At 42.9% G+C, this 13,833-nt stretch overlaps 2 protein-coding genes across 2 annotated transcripts; both read left to right on the top strand.

The window, feature by feature from the left end:
• The first annotated feature begins 1,094 nt into the window (after nt 1-1,094).
• On the top strand, nt 1,095-6,000 carry LOC113167133 (trace amine-associated receptor 13c-like). Its single transcript, XM_026367535.1, has 5 exons — nt 1,095-1,543; nt 2,604-2,798; nt 2,915-2,928; nt 4,798-4,948; nt 5,190-6,000. The coding sequence occupies exons 1-5, from the start codon at nt 1,095-1,097 to the stop codon at nt 5,998-6,000; spliced, it is 1,620 nt and encodes a 539-aa protein (XP_026223320.1).
• Nucleotides 6,001-6,862: 862 nt separating this feature from the next.
• On the top strand, nt 6,863-13,267 carry LOC113167132 (trace amine-associated receptor 13c-like). The gene is made up of 6 exons (XM_026367534.1): nt 6,863-6,868; nt 6,973-7,237; nt 7,437-7,705; nt 10,281-10,464; nt 12,069-12,219; nt 12,457-13,267. The coding sequence occupies exons 1-6, from the start codon at nt 6,863-6,865 to the stop codon at nt 13,265-13,267; spliced, it is 1,686 nt and encodes a 561-aa protein (XP_026223319.1).
• Nucleotides 13,268-13,833: the final 566 nt, after the last annotated feature.

Raw genomic sequence — 13,833 nt, 5'->3', positions numbered from 1 at the left:
CAGAGAAGCAAATACTCTGGACAAGGTTTACACAAACATTAAGCTAGGCTATAGGGCCAGACCACTACCTCACCTGGGCCAGTCTGACCATGTGTCTCTGCTTTTAATCCCTGCATACGCCCCCCTCAGGAAAACTGCTCTTACAATCTCAAAAATCGTAAAAACATGGCCTGATGATGCCACTCAGCAGCTGCAGGACTGTTTTGAGAGGACCAACTGGGATGTTTTTGAAAATCCAGACCTGGAAGTGTTCACAGATAGTGTGCTATGTTACATTAGAAACTGCATAGACACTGTTAATGTGGACAAGCACATCAGGGTGTACCCTAACAGGAAGCCCTGGATGAACCGGGAGGTCCAGCAGCTACTGAGGGAGAGGAACACTGCCTTCAGGTCTGGCGACAGGGCTCACTACAGCTCGACACGAGCCAACCTGAAGAGAGGCATCAGGAAGGCTAAACTGGAGTATAAGAGGAGGATCGAAGGTTGCCTGGACAGCAAGAACAGCAGGGAGGTGTGGCAGGGAGTCCAGCATCTGACTAACTACAGGACAACTCTCTGTGCCGCTGAAGGCGACTCCTCGTTGGCGGAGGAGCTGAACCTTTTCTTCTCCCGCTTCGAGGTAGATCAACCAGATACACCAACACATCCACATCCTGCAGCCCATCATGAAGGAGCACGAGGTGAGGGTAGTATTAAGGTCCGTCAACTCACGGAAGGCTGCTGGTCCGGATGGCGTCTCTGGACGAGTACTGAAGGACTGTGCAGACCAGCTGGCTGGAGTCTTCACCACGATTTTCAACCTGTCTCTGACCCGGTCTACTGTCCCACCGTGCCTGAAGTCCTCCACCATAGTCCCCCTGCCCAAGAAAACGCACATCACCAGCCTCAATGACTACCGGCCAGTTGCACTCACCCCAGTGGTCATGAAGTGCTTTGAAAAACTGGTAAGGGGTCACATCACTTCATTACTCCCACCATCCTTCGACCAACACCAGTTTGCGTACAGGGCGAACAGATCCACAGAGAATGCCATAGCCACTGCCCTCCACACGGCACTGTCCCACCTGGAGTAGCAGGGGAGCTATGTGCGGATGCTCTTTGTGGATTATAGCTCTGCATTTAACACAATTCTTCCTCACAAACTAGTAAACAAACTGTTGGACTTAGGACTTCCATACTCCACCTGCTCTTGGATCAAGAGCTTCCTCTCTGACTGCAGTCAGAGGGTGAGAGTGGGCCCACACACCTCCAAGGTCCTTAGTCTCAGCACTGGCTCCCCACAGGGCTGTGTGCTGAGCCCCCTGCTCTACACTCTTTACACCCATGACTGTACTCCTGCTCACCCCAGCAACACTATCGTCAAGTTCGCAGATGATACCACAGTGGTGGGACTCATCTCAGGGGGGGATCAGTCTGCCTACAGAGACGAGGTGGAACAGTTGACGATGTGGTGCAGGGGGAACAATCTGCTCCTTAATGCCTCCAAGACAAAAGAGGTTATCATTGGCTATAGGAGGACGAAAACTGAGGCCCCTCCAATGTACATTAGTGGGGACTGTGTTAAGAGGGTGTCAGACTTCCGCTTCTTGGGGGTTCACATAGAGGAGGATTTAACCTGGGGAGTACACACCTCTGAGCTGATAAGAAAGGCCCAGCAAAGGCTGCATTTCCTGAGGGTACTTAGGAAGAACAACATCTCCCAGAGACTGCTGGTGTCCTTTTATTGATGCTCTATTGAAAGCATCCTCACATACTGTGTTTCTGTGTGGTTCAGCAGATGCACAGTGGCTCAGAGGAAAGCTCTCCAGAGAGTGATCAAAACAGCACAGAGGATCACCAGTTGCCCTCTTCTCCCACAAGAAGAACTTCACAGTTCCCGCTGCCTCAAAAAAGCTCAAACCATTCTCAGGGACACTAGACACCCTGGACACTCTCTCTTTGAACTGCTGCCATCAGGGAGAAGGTTCAGATGAATCAAAACTAGGACTGACAGATTCAAGAAAAGCTTTTATCCCATAGCAATAACTACATTAAACACAGTAAAGAAGGGACTATAGGAACTAGTACAGTAACGTTGACAGTATGCTCACTCGTGGGAGTGAGAGCTGGTCTACAGCACAATGTAGGTTCTTTGTTTACTTGATGGTTGTTTGTGTCTTATTCTGTCTTTTTGACTGTCTCTGATTATTTATTCTGTTTTTTTAATTATTTCTTTTCATTGTATATATGGCACAGACTGGTTGGCACCTTAATTTCGTTGTACGATGTTGCAACGAAAATAAAGTTTATCTTTATCTTTAACAACAACTGCTTTTTCCTGATGATGATGTGTTTTATATATAATATTCACTGTGATGATTTTCTCTCATCTTATGAGCATACACGACCTAGACCACCATCGATGACCAGGATGTTGAATCCAGGGAGCACAGAAGATGGAAGCTGGTCTCCAGTTCTTGATTGAGTTACTCTGCCTGCCCATTGGACTGAGGACGGAAACCAGATGAAAGGCTGACCCAGAATTCCCAGAAGGCGATAGAACTCAGTCCAGACATGCTGGAAATGAACCATCTTGGAAAAGCAGTCCACAATGCTTTTAGGGCCTTTGGAAAGGGGAAGTCTGGTGAAAAAAATCTACAGAGATGTAGGACCAAGGACGATGAGGGCTGGAGAGTGGGAGAATGTGCCCTGCAGGTGCCTGATGATGGGCAGACAGAACAGATTGGAACGAAGGTCGAAACATTCGCTGCCAGAGTAGGCCATCAGAACCATGAAAAGGGTGCGGGCCAGAAAAGGTGAGAACAATGGCCAGTCCAACACCCTAGAGGACCCTAGGAACATACAATTTATCCGGTGAACAGGGTGAGGGTGACGGCGTGTGAGCATTTAGTACCTCTTTTTCGATTTCTAGGAGAGTGATTCCAAGTAGGGAGACAGGAGGAAGGATGAAGTCAGATGGGTTAGGAGCATTCGAGGGCTCAAACTGTTGAGAGAGGGCGTCAACCTTGATGTTGCGGTTGTCTGGATGGTATGAAAGGGAGAAGTTGAATCTATTAAAGAACAAAGCCCTGCTGGCTTGTCGGGTGTTGAGATGCTTGGCTGTGCGGAGATACTCCATGCATCTACCTCGGCATCAGGGAGAATCAGGATGGGAGCTGAAGTGAATCTTTTTTTTCAGGAGATTGAAGGCTTTATGGGTTTCTAAGGTCCAATAAAATCAAGGTTTGGTGGAGCAAGAGCTAAAATGCACAAGAAATTAAAGGGACAGGATACAATTTTTTTTATGGTAATGTCATTCAAACCTCGGAAGTCTACACAAGGACGGAGGCCTCCGTCTTTTTTGCCCACAAACAAGAAACCGGCCCCTCCCGGAGAGGAAGAGGATCACATCAAGCCAGCAGCTAGTACCTCGTCCAGGTACTTCTGCATAGCCATTCTCCCCAGGGTAGGGCACCTGATCGGAAGACTGGGGGCTAGATGTGGATTAAGCCACTTGCAGGCAGTTACCAGAGCAGGTCAGTCCCCAACCAAGAATCCTGGGTTGTGCAATTAAGCCAGGTGAAGCCTAGAACCAAAGGTAAGTCTGGAGACTAAATTATGTTAAAAGTGACCTGTTCATGATGATAGTCAATGGACAAATGAACAGTATCCGTGAGACAGCATGAAATGGTTAATGGAACCATTGATCCTAGCAGCAACCAAATAAAATCCACATTTGGCCTCATTCAGTGCATTCTGTGTGGACAGAAACCAGAGTCAGATCGTTTTGGTGACATAATGAACGTGTGCACACATGTAACCTACATATTTTACTCTTTCATTAAGGGAATTAAATAAATAGCTTACTTTTACGAGAGTTACACGCAAAATGTCCTAAAAACTGTCTTTCAGTTTGTGTGACTGTCGGTTTTCAGGTTAAGTCCTTTTCAACAACTAGCTGAACCCAACAAAACTTTATTTTGTGCTGCATTACGTTCTTGTAGTTCAACCAAAAACGCCAGAACTGGATCATTAGACAGCATTTTTTCATGTCAAATATATTAATATGGATGGTAAATACACATTTTGGACACATTCTTTAATTTCGTATTTGCATCCTACTCCTTCAAATAACACAGGCCATCTGCACCTGAATTTCAGACACAATCCCTTGAGCAAAAATGCCTTACTCGGCAAACTTATGAAGACAAAGTTGCAAAATAAGCTGAATGTGCTATTTTACTCATTTCAGAGATGCAGGCCTCAGTGCACACCCTTAGTAGATCAGCTTGTGATGTTTTCTGAGGTTGTTACCAAGTTTCTACATGATTGACATGCCCACCTTTAGTAAACCAGGGCCTTAGTGAGTTTAGAGCCCAAAAGAGAAGCTAGTTATGGACTTCCACACCACCTTACATTAAATGTTTTAGCATTCTGAAAAAAAAACCTTTAAAAATTTGTGCATATTGTAAATGAAGATAAATCTTATTGTTAACTTTAACAGTACTCCTGACAGCATATTTGTTTTTATCTTTTTCATATATCACTGCAGCTCATTATAGCGTGACTTTATTACTGCTTGCATCAACCACAACTGAAATACTACATCCCAGTAAAGGATTTCATACAAAGATAACAAAAGAGACAAATATGCATGAGTATGACTTGCAGTATGAGGGAGGAGTACAGTGAGGAAGAAGGGGGAAAGAGAGGAGAAAGAAATTGTCAATGACACTGAACTTTTCTCAGAAAGCTACAAATGATCAGCAGTTTCTCTCCTCCTCCTCTCTGTGATGATGGAGACACTGGAGGAAGCCGAACTCTGTTTTCCACAACTCAACAACTCCTGCAAGAAACGCACACGTCCTCACGCTGAGTCAATGATCATTTACACTCTGTTGCCCTCCTTCTCTCTGCTCACGGTTTTTCTCAACCTGCTGGTCATCATCTCCATCTCCCACTTCAGGCATGCATAAATGTCTTAACTCTGATTATTTGTCTAATTTCTCTCAACAATTACATTGTTTTTGTTTGATGATGTCTTTGTTCATAAGCAGAGTTTACCACTGCCACATTTTAAAACTGGAATATGCTGTTGTCAGTAATTGTGCACCTAAACGTTGTTCTGTTTTAAAACAGATTTTTCTCTTTGCAATGATACTGTGAATGTTTGTAATAGTTACCATAATGATACCATTTCACTACAGGCAGCTCCACACCTCCACCAACCTCCTCCTCCTCTCTCTGGCTGTCTCAGACTTCTTTGTGGGTCTTCTCGTGGTGCCGTTTCAGATCCTGTTATCAGAACCCTGTTGGCTCCTGGGTGACCTGGCATGTATCCTTTGTACTTTTCTACCCTATATCACTGTCCCTGCTACAGCAGTAAACATGGTGCTGATATCAGTCGATCGTTATGTTGCTGTCTGTGATCCATTGCGTTACGGCACCAAAATCACTCAAAAGAGAGTTAAAATCTGTGTGCTCCTATGTTGGACTTACTCTGTTTTCTACAATTTCCTGTTTTTATTTGATAACCTGAAACAACCAGGCAAGTATAACTCCTGCTATGGAGAATGTGTAATCAGTGTAAATGGACATGTTGACCTTGTTTTAAGGTTTATTATTCCCACCACAGCCATCATCATTCTGTATACGAGAGTGTTTGTGGTGGCTGTGTCTCAGGCTCGTTCCATGCGCTCCCATATTGCAGCTGTCAAACTGCAGCGTTCAGTGACTGTAACTGTGAAGAAATCCGAGCTGAAAGCAGCCAGGACTCTTGGTGTGGTTGTTGCTGTGTTTCTCATGTGTTACTGTCCATATTATGGCATATCTCTTGCTGGCTATGACCTCATGACGGGTTCTTCAACTCACATTTTTATGTTTTTTGTGGTGCTATTGAACTCCTGTCTAAACCCTTTGATCTATGCCTTTTTCTATCCCTGGTTTAGAAAAACTGTTAAACTCATTGTTACTCTTGAGATATTGCAGCCTCATTCCCGTCAGGCCAACGTACTGTAGAAAGAAACTGTGTGAGAAATATTCCTGAAAATCCTTCTCACATGACTGAAACCGTAGTTAAGTTAATAAATCCAATCAAATCATCAATTAGAATTTATGGCCCTTATTTTATTTCCTAAATAAAAATGAACACATATTAAAAAAGTATGATTTTGGCACATCTATTATAACAGAAAGCAATATAATAAATACTCTTAAATACTACGGCAACTGTAGACTGTAGGTTTGACCACTCATTCTCCTTTGTATACTTTAATAAAATTTTTTATTTTGAACATGGTGCTGATATCAGTCGACCGCTATGTTGTTATCTGTGACCCTCTGCATTACTCCACCGAATTCACTCTAAAGACAGTTAAAATCTATATTCTCCTGTGATGGGGTTGTTGTCTACAGTTGTCTGGTTTTACCTGAAACAACAAGGCAGGTATAACTCCTGTTATGGAGAATGTGTGATTAACATATTTGGATCTGTTCACAGTGATAAGCTTTATCTTTAACAATATAGGTGTTGTTATTCTATATTTGAGAGTGTTTGTACGATACGGTAAATCCTAGGAAGGAAACGGTCTTGTGTCTGTGTTATGTGTCTTGAATAAATCAAGACACAGGCGACTATGAGGAACTGAAGAAGTAGTTTTGCTGAGGACAAAACTTACTGGTAAAAGTTCTGGAATTCAGTCTGTGAGTTCTGTAGTGTAAGTAGTTTTGTAGTGTAAACTAGCAGAATTTATTCTAAATGTGGAATTTTTTCTAAAAATTATATCTTTAAGGGTATAGTTATACTTTGTTGAATCATGGTGGACTGGAGCTCATAATCGTGATAGAAAGCACCATCAGAGTGAAGTCGCAGGTAGAAAAGATGACAGTGGGAAAGTGGCAGGCAGAACAGATAATAATTGTTGCCCAGACAAGTGTCCCCCTCCCTATACCTCCCCCAACCTTTCCAGCGCTCCCATCTCTTCTTTGTAGCCCCTTACAGAACTGCACGCGCTGACAGTGGACTCTGACCTGGACTCCTGCCCCCTTTGTCGCCAACAACCACACCCAGACATCCCAGCATCTGCATCTGCTGCACAACAACAACAGCCACAAGACGAAGGCGATGCATCTGGAATGTCCAGCTCATCAGAGATGGCCAGTCTGCCAGCTAGTCACACAAGAGGTAAAATGCAATCCAAATGTGCAGGTCCCTACACCACACAAGACAGCGATGACGATGATGACCAGGGACCAAGTATGTTCCTTCCCATGGTAGAGGTGGCTGGCCCAGAGGGTCCCATTCTGGTGCATCGTCCATGGCATGCCTATGTTGTATGTAAAATCCAACAACGACTTCCTTCCATTCTGCAAAGAATATTGCCCTACTGGAGTAGAAATCCATAGAATTCTGGCTAAGCAACTGAATGCTAGTGACTTTCACCGGTTGACCATAGCTCTTCCAGCAGTTGGCCTGACATTAAAAAACACTGACTGGAACCACGTCACTAACGCTGACTACCGTGCTGCCACAGATGCCCTTCAAGAAAAGATAAAAGAAGTGTTTCCCAGAAAAACCAACATGACCAAAATCAGCACCTGCAAACAGGGACCAGATGAACCTGTAGACGAATACGCACATCGCCTCGTTGAACTGTTCAATACACACGGTGGCATGGACATCCCCGCAAATGGCGTGGAAGGAGATGACTGCACAGCCTCCTGTGTAAATATATTTTGAAAAGACTGAAACCTGAACTGGCGACTGAAGTTAAGCGCACTTATATAGAAGAAGAAGGCCGCTTTAAAGAAATTGTACGCCATGCACGTCATGCAGATAAGATCAATAGAGCGAAGGAATCTGCAGCAAAGGAACAGCAGGAGAACATACACTACATATTACCAGTATGTTTCTGAAAGCCCAGAAGGTTTCAAATGCTTTCCTGTGCTATCGTTAATTATAGCTCAGACTCCTGTGCTCTTTTTGGTGGACTCTGGAGCCACACATTCTGTAATAACACATGCTTCATTTCCATACACACCTAAACTGAGCGGTCGCATAGTTTACTCTGTAGGATCACCTGGCTAGACGGTTAAAGAAAAGGTGACAGTTTCACTGTCCTGTACCGCAGCTGATCGCAAAATTGTTAAACATTCTTTTTTGTTCTCTTCTCTATGTCTGATAAATCTCCTAGGAAGAGACCTCATGTGTTTGTTGGGTATAAGTATTATCAGCACACCTGAAGGCTTAAATGTAATTAACACTTCTGATTTGGATTCATATGCTGGTGTACGCTTGAACTCAGATCCCCTCATGTATATATATGAATGGTTAATTAAGATTGAGATGCTTACCACTGACCTCCTCACTTTTGCCCATAGGACATTAACAGACACATGTTCAGACTTTATGACATCAAGAGAGCTGCATTGTACAGCTCATGTGTCCTATGGTCCAAATGAACAGTATGAGAAACTATGGCTCCGCTTAGGTGATGAATGTATTACCTCTCAAACCCTGTACTGGGATGAGTACAGGTGCGCGCTTGCGATCTCTCTTAGCCCCAAACAACTTTGTTCTTATGATGTCCCTCACTCCTCCCCACATGTTTCTTTGGCCAAACATAACATGGAGGAGTGGCAGGACCTAGGCTTGTTTGTTAAGCGCTGTCAAGCTGTAAGACAATGGCAACCCACTGCAGATCCGTCTGAGTTATTCTCCGACTCTGCAGTGTTATTGCAAAACGTATCAGGCTAGTTTAAATGTTGTTCATGTTGTTTTTACAGACCAGCTGGTTCCCACCCCTATGTCACCCTTGATGCATTTGTTTCAAGTAACATCAGAAGCGCCCTCCATTTTTGAACCTTTACTAGACTCAGTCCATCCTTCCTTTGGACTGATCATAAATATGATGTTGGTCTAATAAAGGATTGTGAACCTGTAATTATTATTCCTGAATCTGACTATCGTCCATGTAAACCACAGTATCCTTTAAACGGGAAACCATTGATGGTATCACACCGGCATTTAACTCATTGCTCACAGCTGGAGTAATTGCCCCTGTGAAATCTCCCCAGTGCGCACTCCCTTGATTCCTGTAAAGAAAATCAGAGACCATGGTCAACCCATAGAATGGAGGTTTGTCCAAGACCTACAAGCAGTAAATGCTGCAGTTCCACTTCCATGTCACTACTCTGCACAAGCTGTGTAGCACTCACTGAAGCATGTAAAGCTGCACCATTTACACAGATTCTCGGTATGCTTTTGGTGTTGCACATGACTTTGGCGCCCTGTGCAAACACAGGAATTTCCTTAAATCTGATGGTAAACCTATACTGCTATACTGCTATTTTGCTACCTTCAGCTTTAGCTATCTGCAAATGCCAGGCACATACTTCTAACCGTGACTTTGTCTCCTTAGGCAACGCAGCTGCTGATGAGGCTGCCAAGGCTGCAGCATGTAAAACTCTTCCTCTCTCCTCCCCCACTCTTCTCTCCCTCTTTCCTATCAGCCCTCCCCTCCCTAACAGAAATGCAGCCTTTTTCTACACCACAGGAAACACGCCTATGGAAGAGCAATGGAGCACACTTCACTGATGGTGTGTGGTGGGGTCCTGATGACAAGCCTTGCCTCCCAAAACATTTTTTTCCACAATTTGCTGAATTGACACATGGGTTAGACCACGTGTCAAAAGGAGGGATGTTAGAATGCACTCACATAACATTGGTACACAAAAGGCTTTTCTGTGTATCCACAAAAACCCTGTGAAGCTTGCATGATCTGTGCTACACACAATGCAGGACGTGTTCCACACATACAACAAGCAGCACATCACCATTAAAACCCTTCGAACATCTTATGATGGATTTCATAGAGCTATCACCAGCAGAAGGGAAAAGATACTGCCTAGCGATGGTCAACATGTGGTCAAAGTGGGTGGAAGCTTTTCCAGCTAAACATGCAAACAGTCATGTAGTAACCAAAGCTCCTTTGACAGAGATAATCCCCCATTGGGGAATTCCATGCAAAATCAGCTCGAACAATGGATCCCATTTTGTTAATGCACCAAAAACTGAAGTGAGTACATTTTTAGGAATAGATATTAGACAACACTGTGCCTATTACCCACAAAGTGGAGCAGTTGAAAAAGAGAATGGTACTCTTAAAAACAAACTGGCCAGGTGCTGTAGTGAAACAGGTCTACCTTGGACAAAGGCGCTGCCAATCGTGCTGTGTGATAACGCCATGTTAAGGTATTGCAAAAATCTCTCGACTGTGCTATCTTAAATATCTCAACAGGTGAAGGACGCACTTCCTAAACAGGCCACTGGACCACTGCATTTTTTCCAACCTGGAGATTGGGTGATCATGAAGGAGCTCATACGAAAGCACTGGAACTCCAAGCACTGGCAGGGACCCTTCCAGGTTCTCCTTACAGTTTACACAGCAGTGAAGGTCGCAGAAAGAGCTACATGGATCCATTGTAGCCACTGCAGAAAGGTTCCAGAGCCAGAAGACGACTTCTCCCCAGCAGTACATCAACAGGAAAAGATCTAATACCCACTCACTGTGCATACACACAGCACACAGGTGAGGCTGCACTGATTTAATACGGTCCCTGAGTGTAGACGGATCGCTGCTCAAACTGCACCAGGCGATAACATTTATACACATACACGTTCCAAGAGAAAACACACACACGAGTGACCTTAAGTCACCTACGAGGGACATCAACATTGACACATTTCCTCTCCACATGGAGCGGATTAAGCCGCTTGCAGGCAGGTAGCGGAGCAGGTCAGTCCCCAACCGAGAATCCTGCCCGATCTCCAGTCAACATGGAGGTTGTGCCGTTAAAGCCAGGCGGAGCCTAGAACCAAAAATAAGTCTGGAGAATGAACTATGTGAAAAGTGATCTGTTCATGATGATAGTCAATGGACAATGAACAGAATCCATGAGACTGGATGAAATGCTTTATGGAACCATTGTTCCTAGCAGAAACCAAATAAAAGTCACATTTGGCCTCATTCAGTGCATTCTGTGTGGACAAAAACCAGAGTCAGATCGTTTTGGGGGCATAATAAACGTGTGCACACATTTAACCTACATACTTTCTCTTTCATTAAGGTAATTAAATAAATAGCTTACTTTTACGAGAGTTACATGCAAAACTGTCTTTCAGCTTGTGTGAGTGTTGGTCTTCAGGTTCTTAGTCCTTTTAAACAACTAGCTGAACCCTACAAAACTTTATTTTGTGCTGCATTACGTTCTTGTAGTTCAACCAAAAACGCCAGAACTGGATCATTAGACAGCATTTTTTCATGTCAAATATATTAATATGGATGGTAAATACACATTTTGGACACATTCTTTAATTTCGTATTTGCATCCTACTCCTTCAAATAACACAGGCCATCTGCACCTGAATTTCAGACACAATCCCTTGAGCAAAAATGCCTTACTCAGCAAACTTATGAAGACAAAGTTGCAAAATAAGCTGAATGTGCTATTTTACTCATTTCAGAGATGCAGGCCTCAGTGCACACCCTTAGTAGATCAGCTTGTGATGTTTTCTGAGGTTGTTACCAAGTTTCTACATGATTGACATGCCCACCTTTAGTAAACCAGGGCCTTAGTGAGTTTTGAAGCCCAAACAAGAAGCTAGTTATGGACTTCCATTACACATACACCTTACATTAAATGTTTTAGCATTTTGAAATGCTTTAAGAATTTGTGCATATTGTAAATGGAGATAAAGCTTATTGTTAACTTTAACAGTACTCCTGACAGCATATTTGTTTTTATCTTTTTAATATATCACTGCAGCTCATAATAGTGTGACTTTATTAGTGCTTGCATCAACCACAACTGAAATACTACATCCCAGTAAAGTTTATACAAATATAGCAAAAGTGACAAAGGTGCATGAGTATGACTTGCAGTATGAGGGAGGAGTACAGTGAGGAAGAAGGGGGAAAGAGAGAAGAGAGAAATTTTCAATGACACTGAACTTTTCTCAGAAAGCTACAAATGATCATCAGTTTCTCTCCTCCTCCTCTCTGTGATGATGGAGACACTGGAGGAAGCTGAACTCTGCTTTCCACAACTGAACAACTCTTGCAAGAAACGCACAGGTCCTCACTCTGAGTCAATGCTCATTTACACTCTGCTGCCCTTCCTATCTTTGCTCACTGTGTCTCTCAACCTGTTGGTCATCATCTCCATCTCCCACTTCAGGCATGGATAATTATCTTAACTCTGATCATTTGTCTAATTTCTCTGAACAATTACATTGTTTTGGTTTGATGTCTTGGTTCATAAGCAGAGTTTACCACTGCCACATTTTAAAACTGGAATATGCTGTTGTCAGTAATTGTGCACCTAAACGTTGTTCTGTTTTTAAATGTTTTTTCTCTTTGCAATAATACTGTGAATGTTTGTAATAGTTACCATAATGATACCATTTCACTACAGGCAGCTCCACACCTCCACCAACCTCCTCCTCCTCTCTCTGGCTGTCTCAGACTTCTTTGTGGGTCTTCTCATGGTGCCGTTTCAAATCCTGTTATCAGAACCCTGTTGGCTCCTGGGTGACCTGGCATGTATTCTGTCTTCTTTTCTACCCGTTATCACCGTCCCTGCTACAGCAGTAAACATGGTGCTGATATCAGTCGATCGTTATGTTGCTGTCTGTGATCCATTGCGGTACAGCACCAAAATTACTCCAAAGAGAGTTAAAATCTGTGTTCTCTTATGTTGGATTTACTCTGTTTTCTACAATTTTATGTTTTTATTTGATAACCTGAAACAACCAGGCAAGTATAACTCCTGCTATGGAGAATGTGTGATTAAGATAAATGGAGCTGTTGACCTCATTTTAAGGTTCATTATTCCCACCACATCCATCATAATTCTGTATTCGAGAGTGTTTGTGGTGGCTGTGTCTCAGGCACGTTCCATGCGCTCCCACATTGCAGCTGTCAAACTGCAGCGTTCAGTGACTGTAACTGTGAAGAAATCCGAGCTGAAAGCAGCCAGGACTCTTGGAGTGGTTGTTGCTGTGTTTCTCATGTGTTACTGTCCATTTTATGGCATATCTCTCGCTGGCTATGAGCTCATGATAGGTTCTTCAACTCACATTTTTTTGTTTTTCATGGCAATATTTAACTCCTGTCTAAACCCTGTGATCTATGCCTTTTTCTATCCCTGGTTTAGAAAAACTGTTAAACTCATTGTTACCCTTGAGATATTGCAGCCTCACTCCTGTCAGGCCAACGTACTGTAGAGAGAAACTGTGGAGTCACTGAAAAGATACAAACATACAGTACTAATATGTCCTGTAATTGTTCCAAAAGAGTCGCTCTTTGAGATTTTTTAAATGTACAGAGGTTAATATATATTTTTCTTACCATAATTTCTGAGTAACATTTATTTAAATTGTATTTTCTAATATTCCAGTGTGATTAAATCCTAATTAGTCAGAATACATCTGTGTCCCATTTTATGTCATTTTTTGGCAGCAGAGGTAATTTAGGCAGCTGAGTTTCACATGGATGTGATCACTTTAATGTGGTTTATGTACAGTTCATGGGGAAAATATTCCTGAAAATTCTTCTCACTTGACTGAAACAGTAGTTAAGTTAATAAATCCGGTCTCTAATTATCAATTAGCATTTATGGCCCTTAATTTATTTCCTAAATAAAAATGAACACATTTGCATATTATACTACATTTTGGGCTTTTGGCATATCTATTATAACAACAACAACAAAAAAAAAAAAGAATATAATAAATACTATTTAATACTACTTTAACTGTAGACTGCATTCATTGTTCAACATTATGATCAG

The sequence above is a fragment of the Anabas testudineus genome, chromosome 7 (assembly GCF_900324465.2).
Source record: "Anabas testudineus chromosome 7, fAnaTes1.2, whole genome shotgun sequence".
Classification (NCBI taxonomy): domain Eukaryota; kingdom Metazoa; phylum Chordata; class Actinopteri; order Anabantiformes; family Anabantidae; genus Anabas; species Anabas testudineus.
The sequence above is the reverse complement of the archived record's forward strand: the minus strand, read 5'-3'. Positions and strand labels throughout refer to the sequence as shown.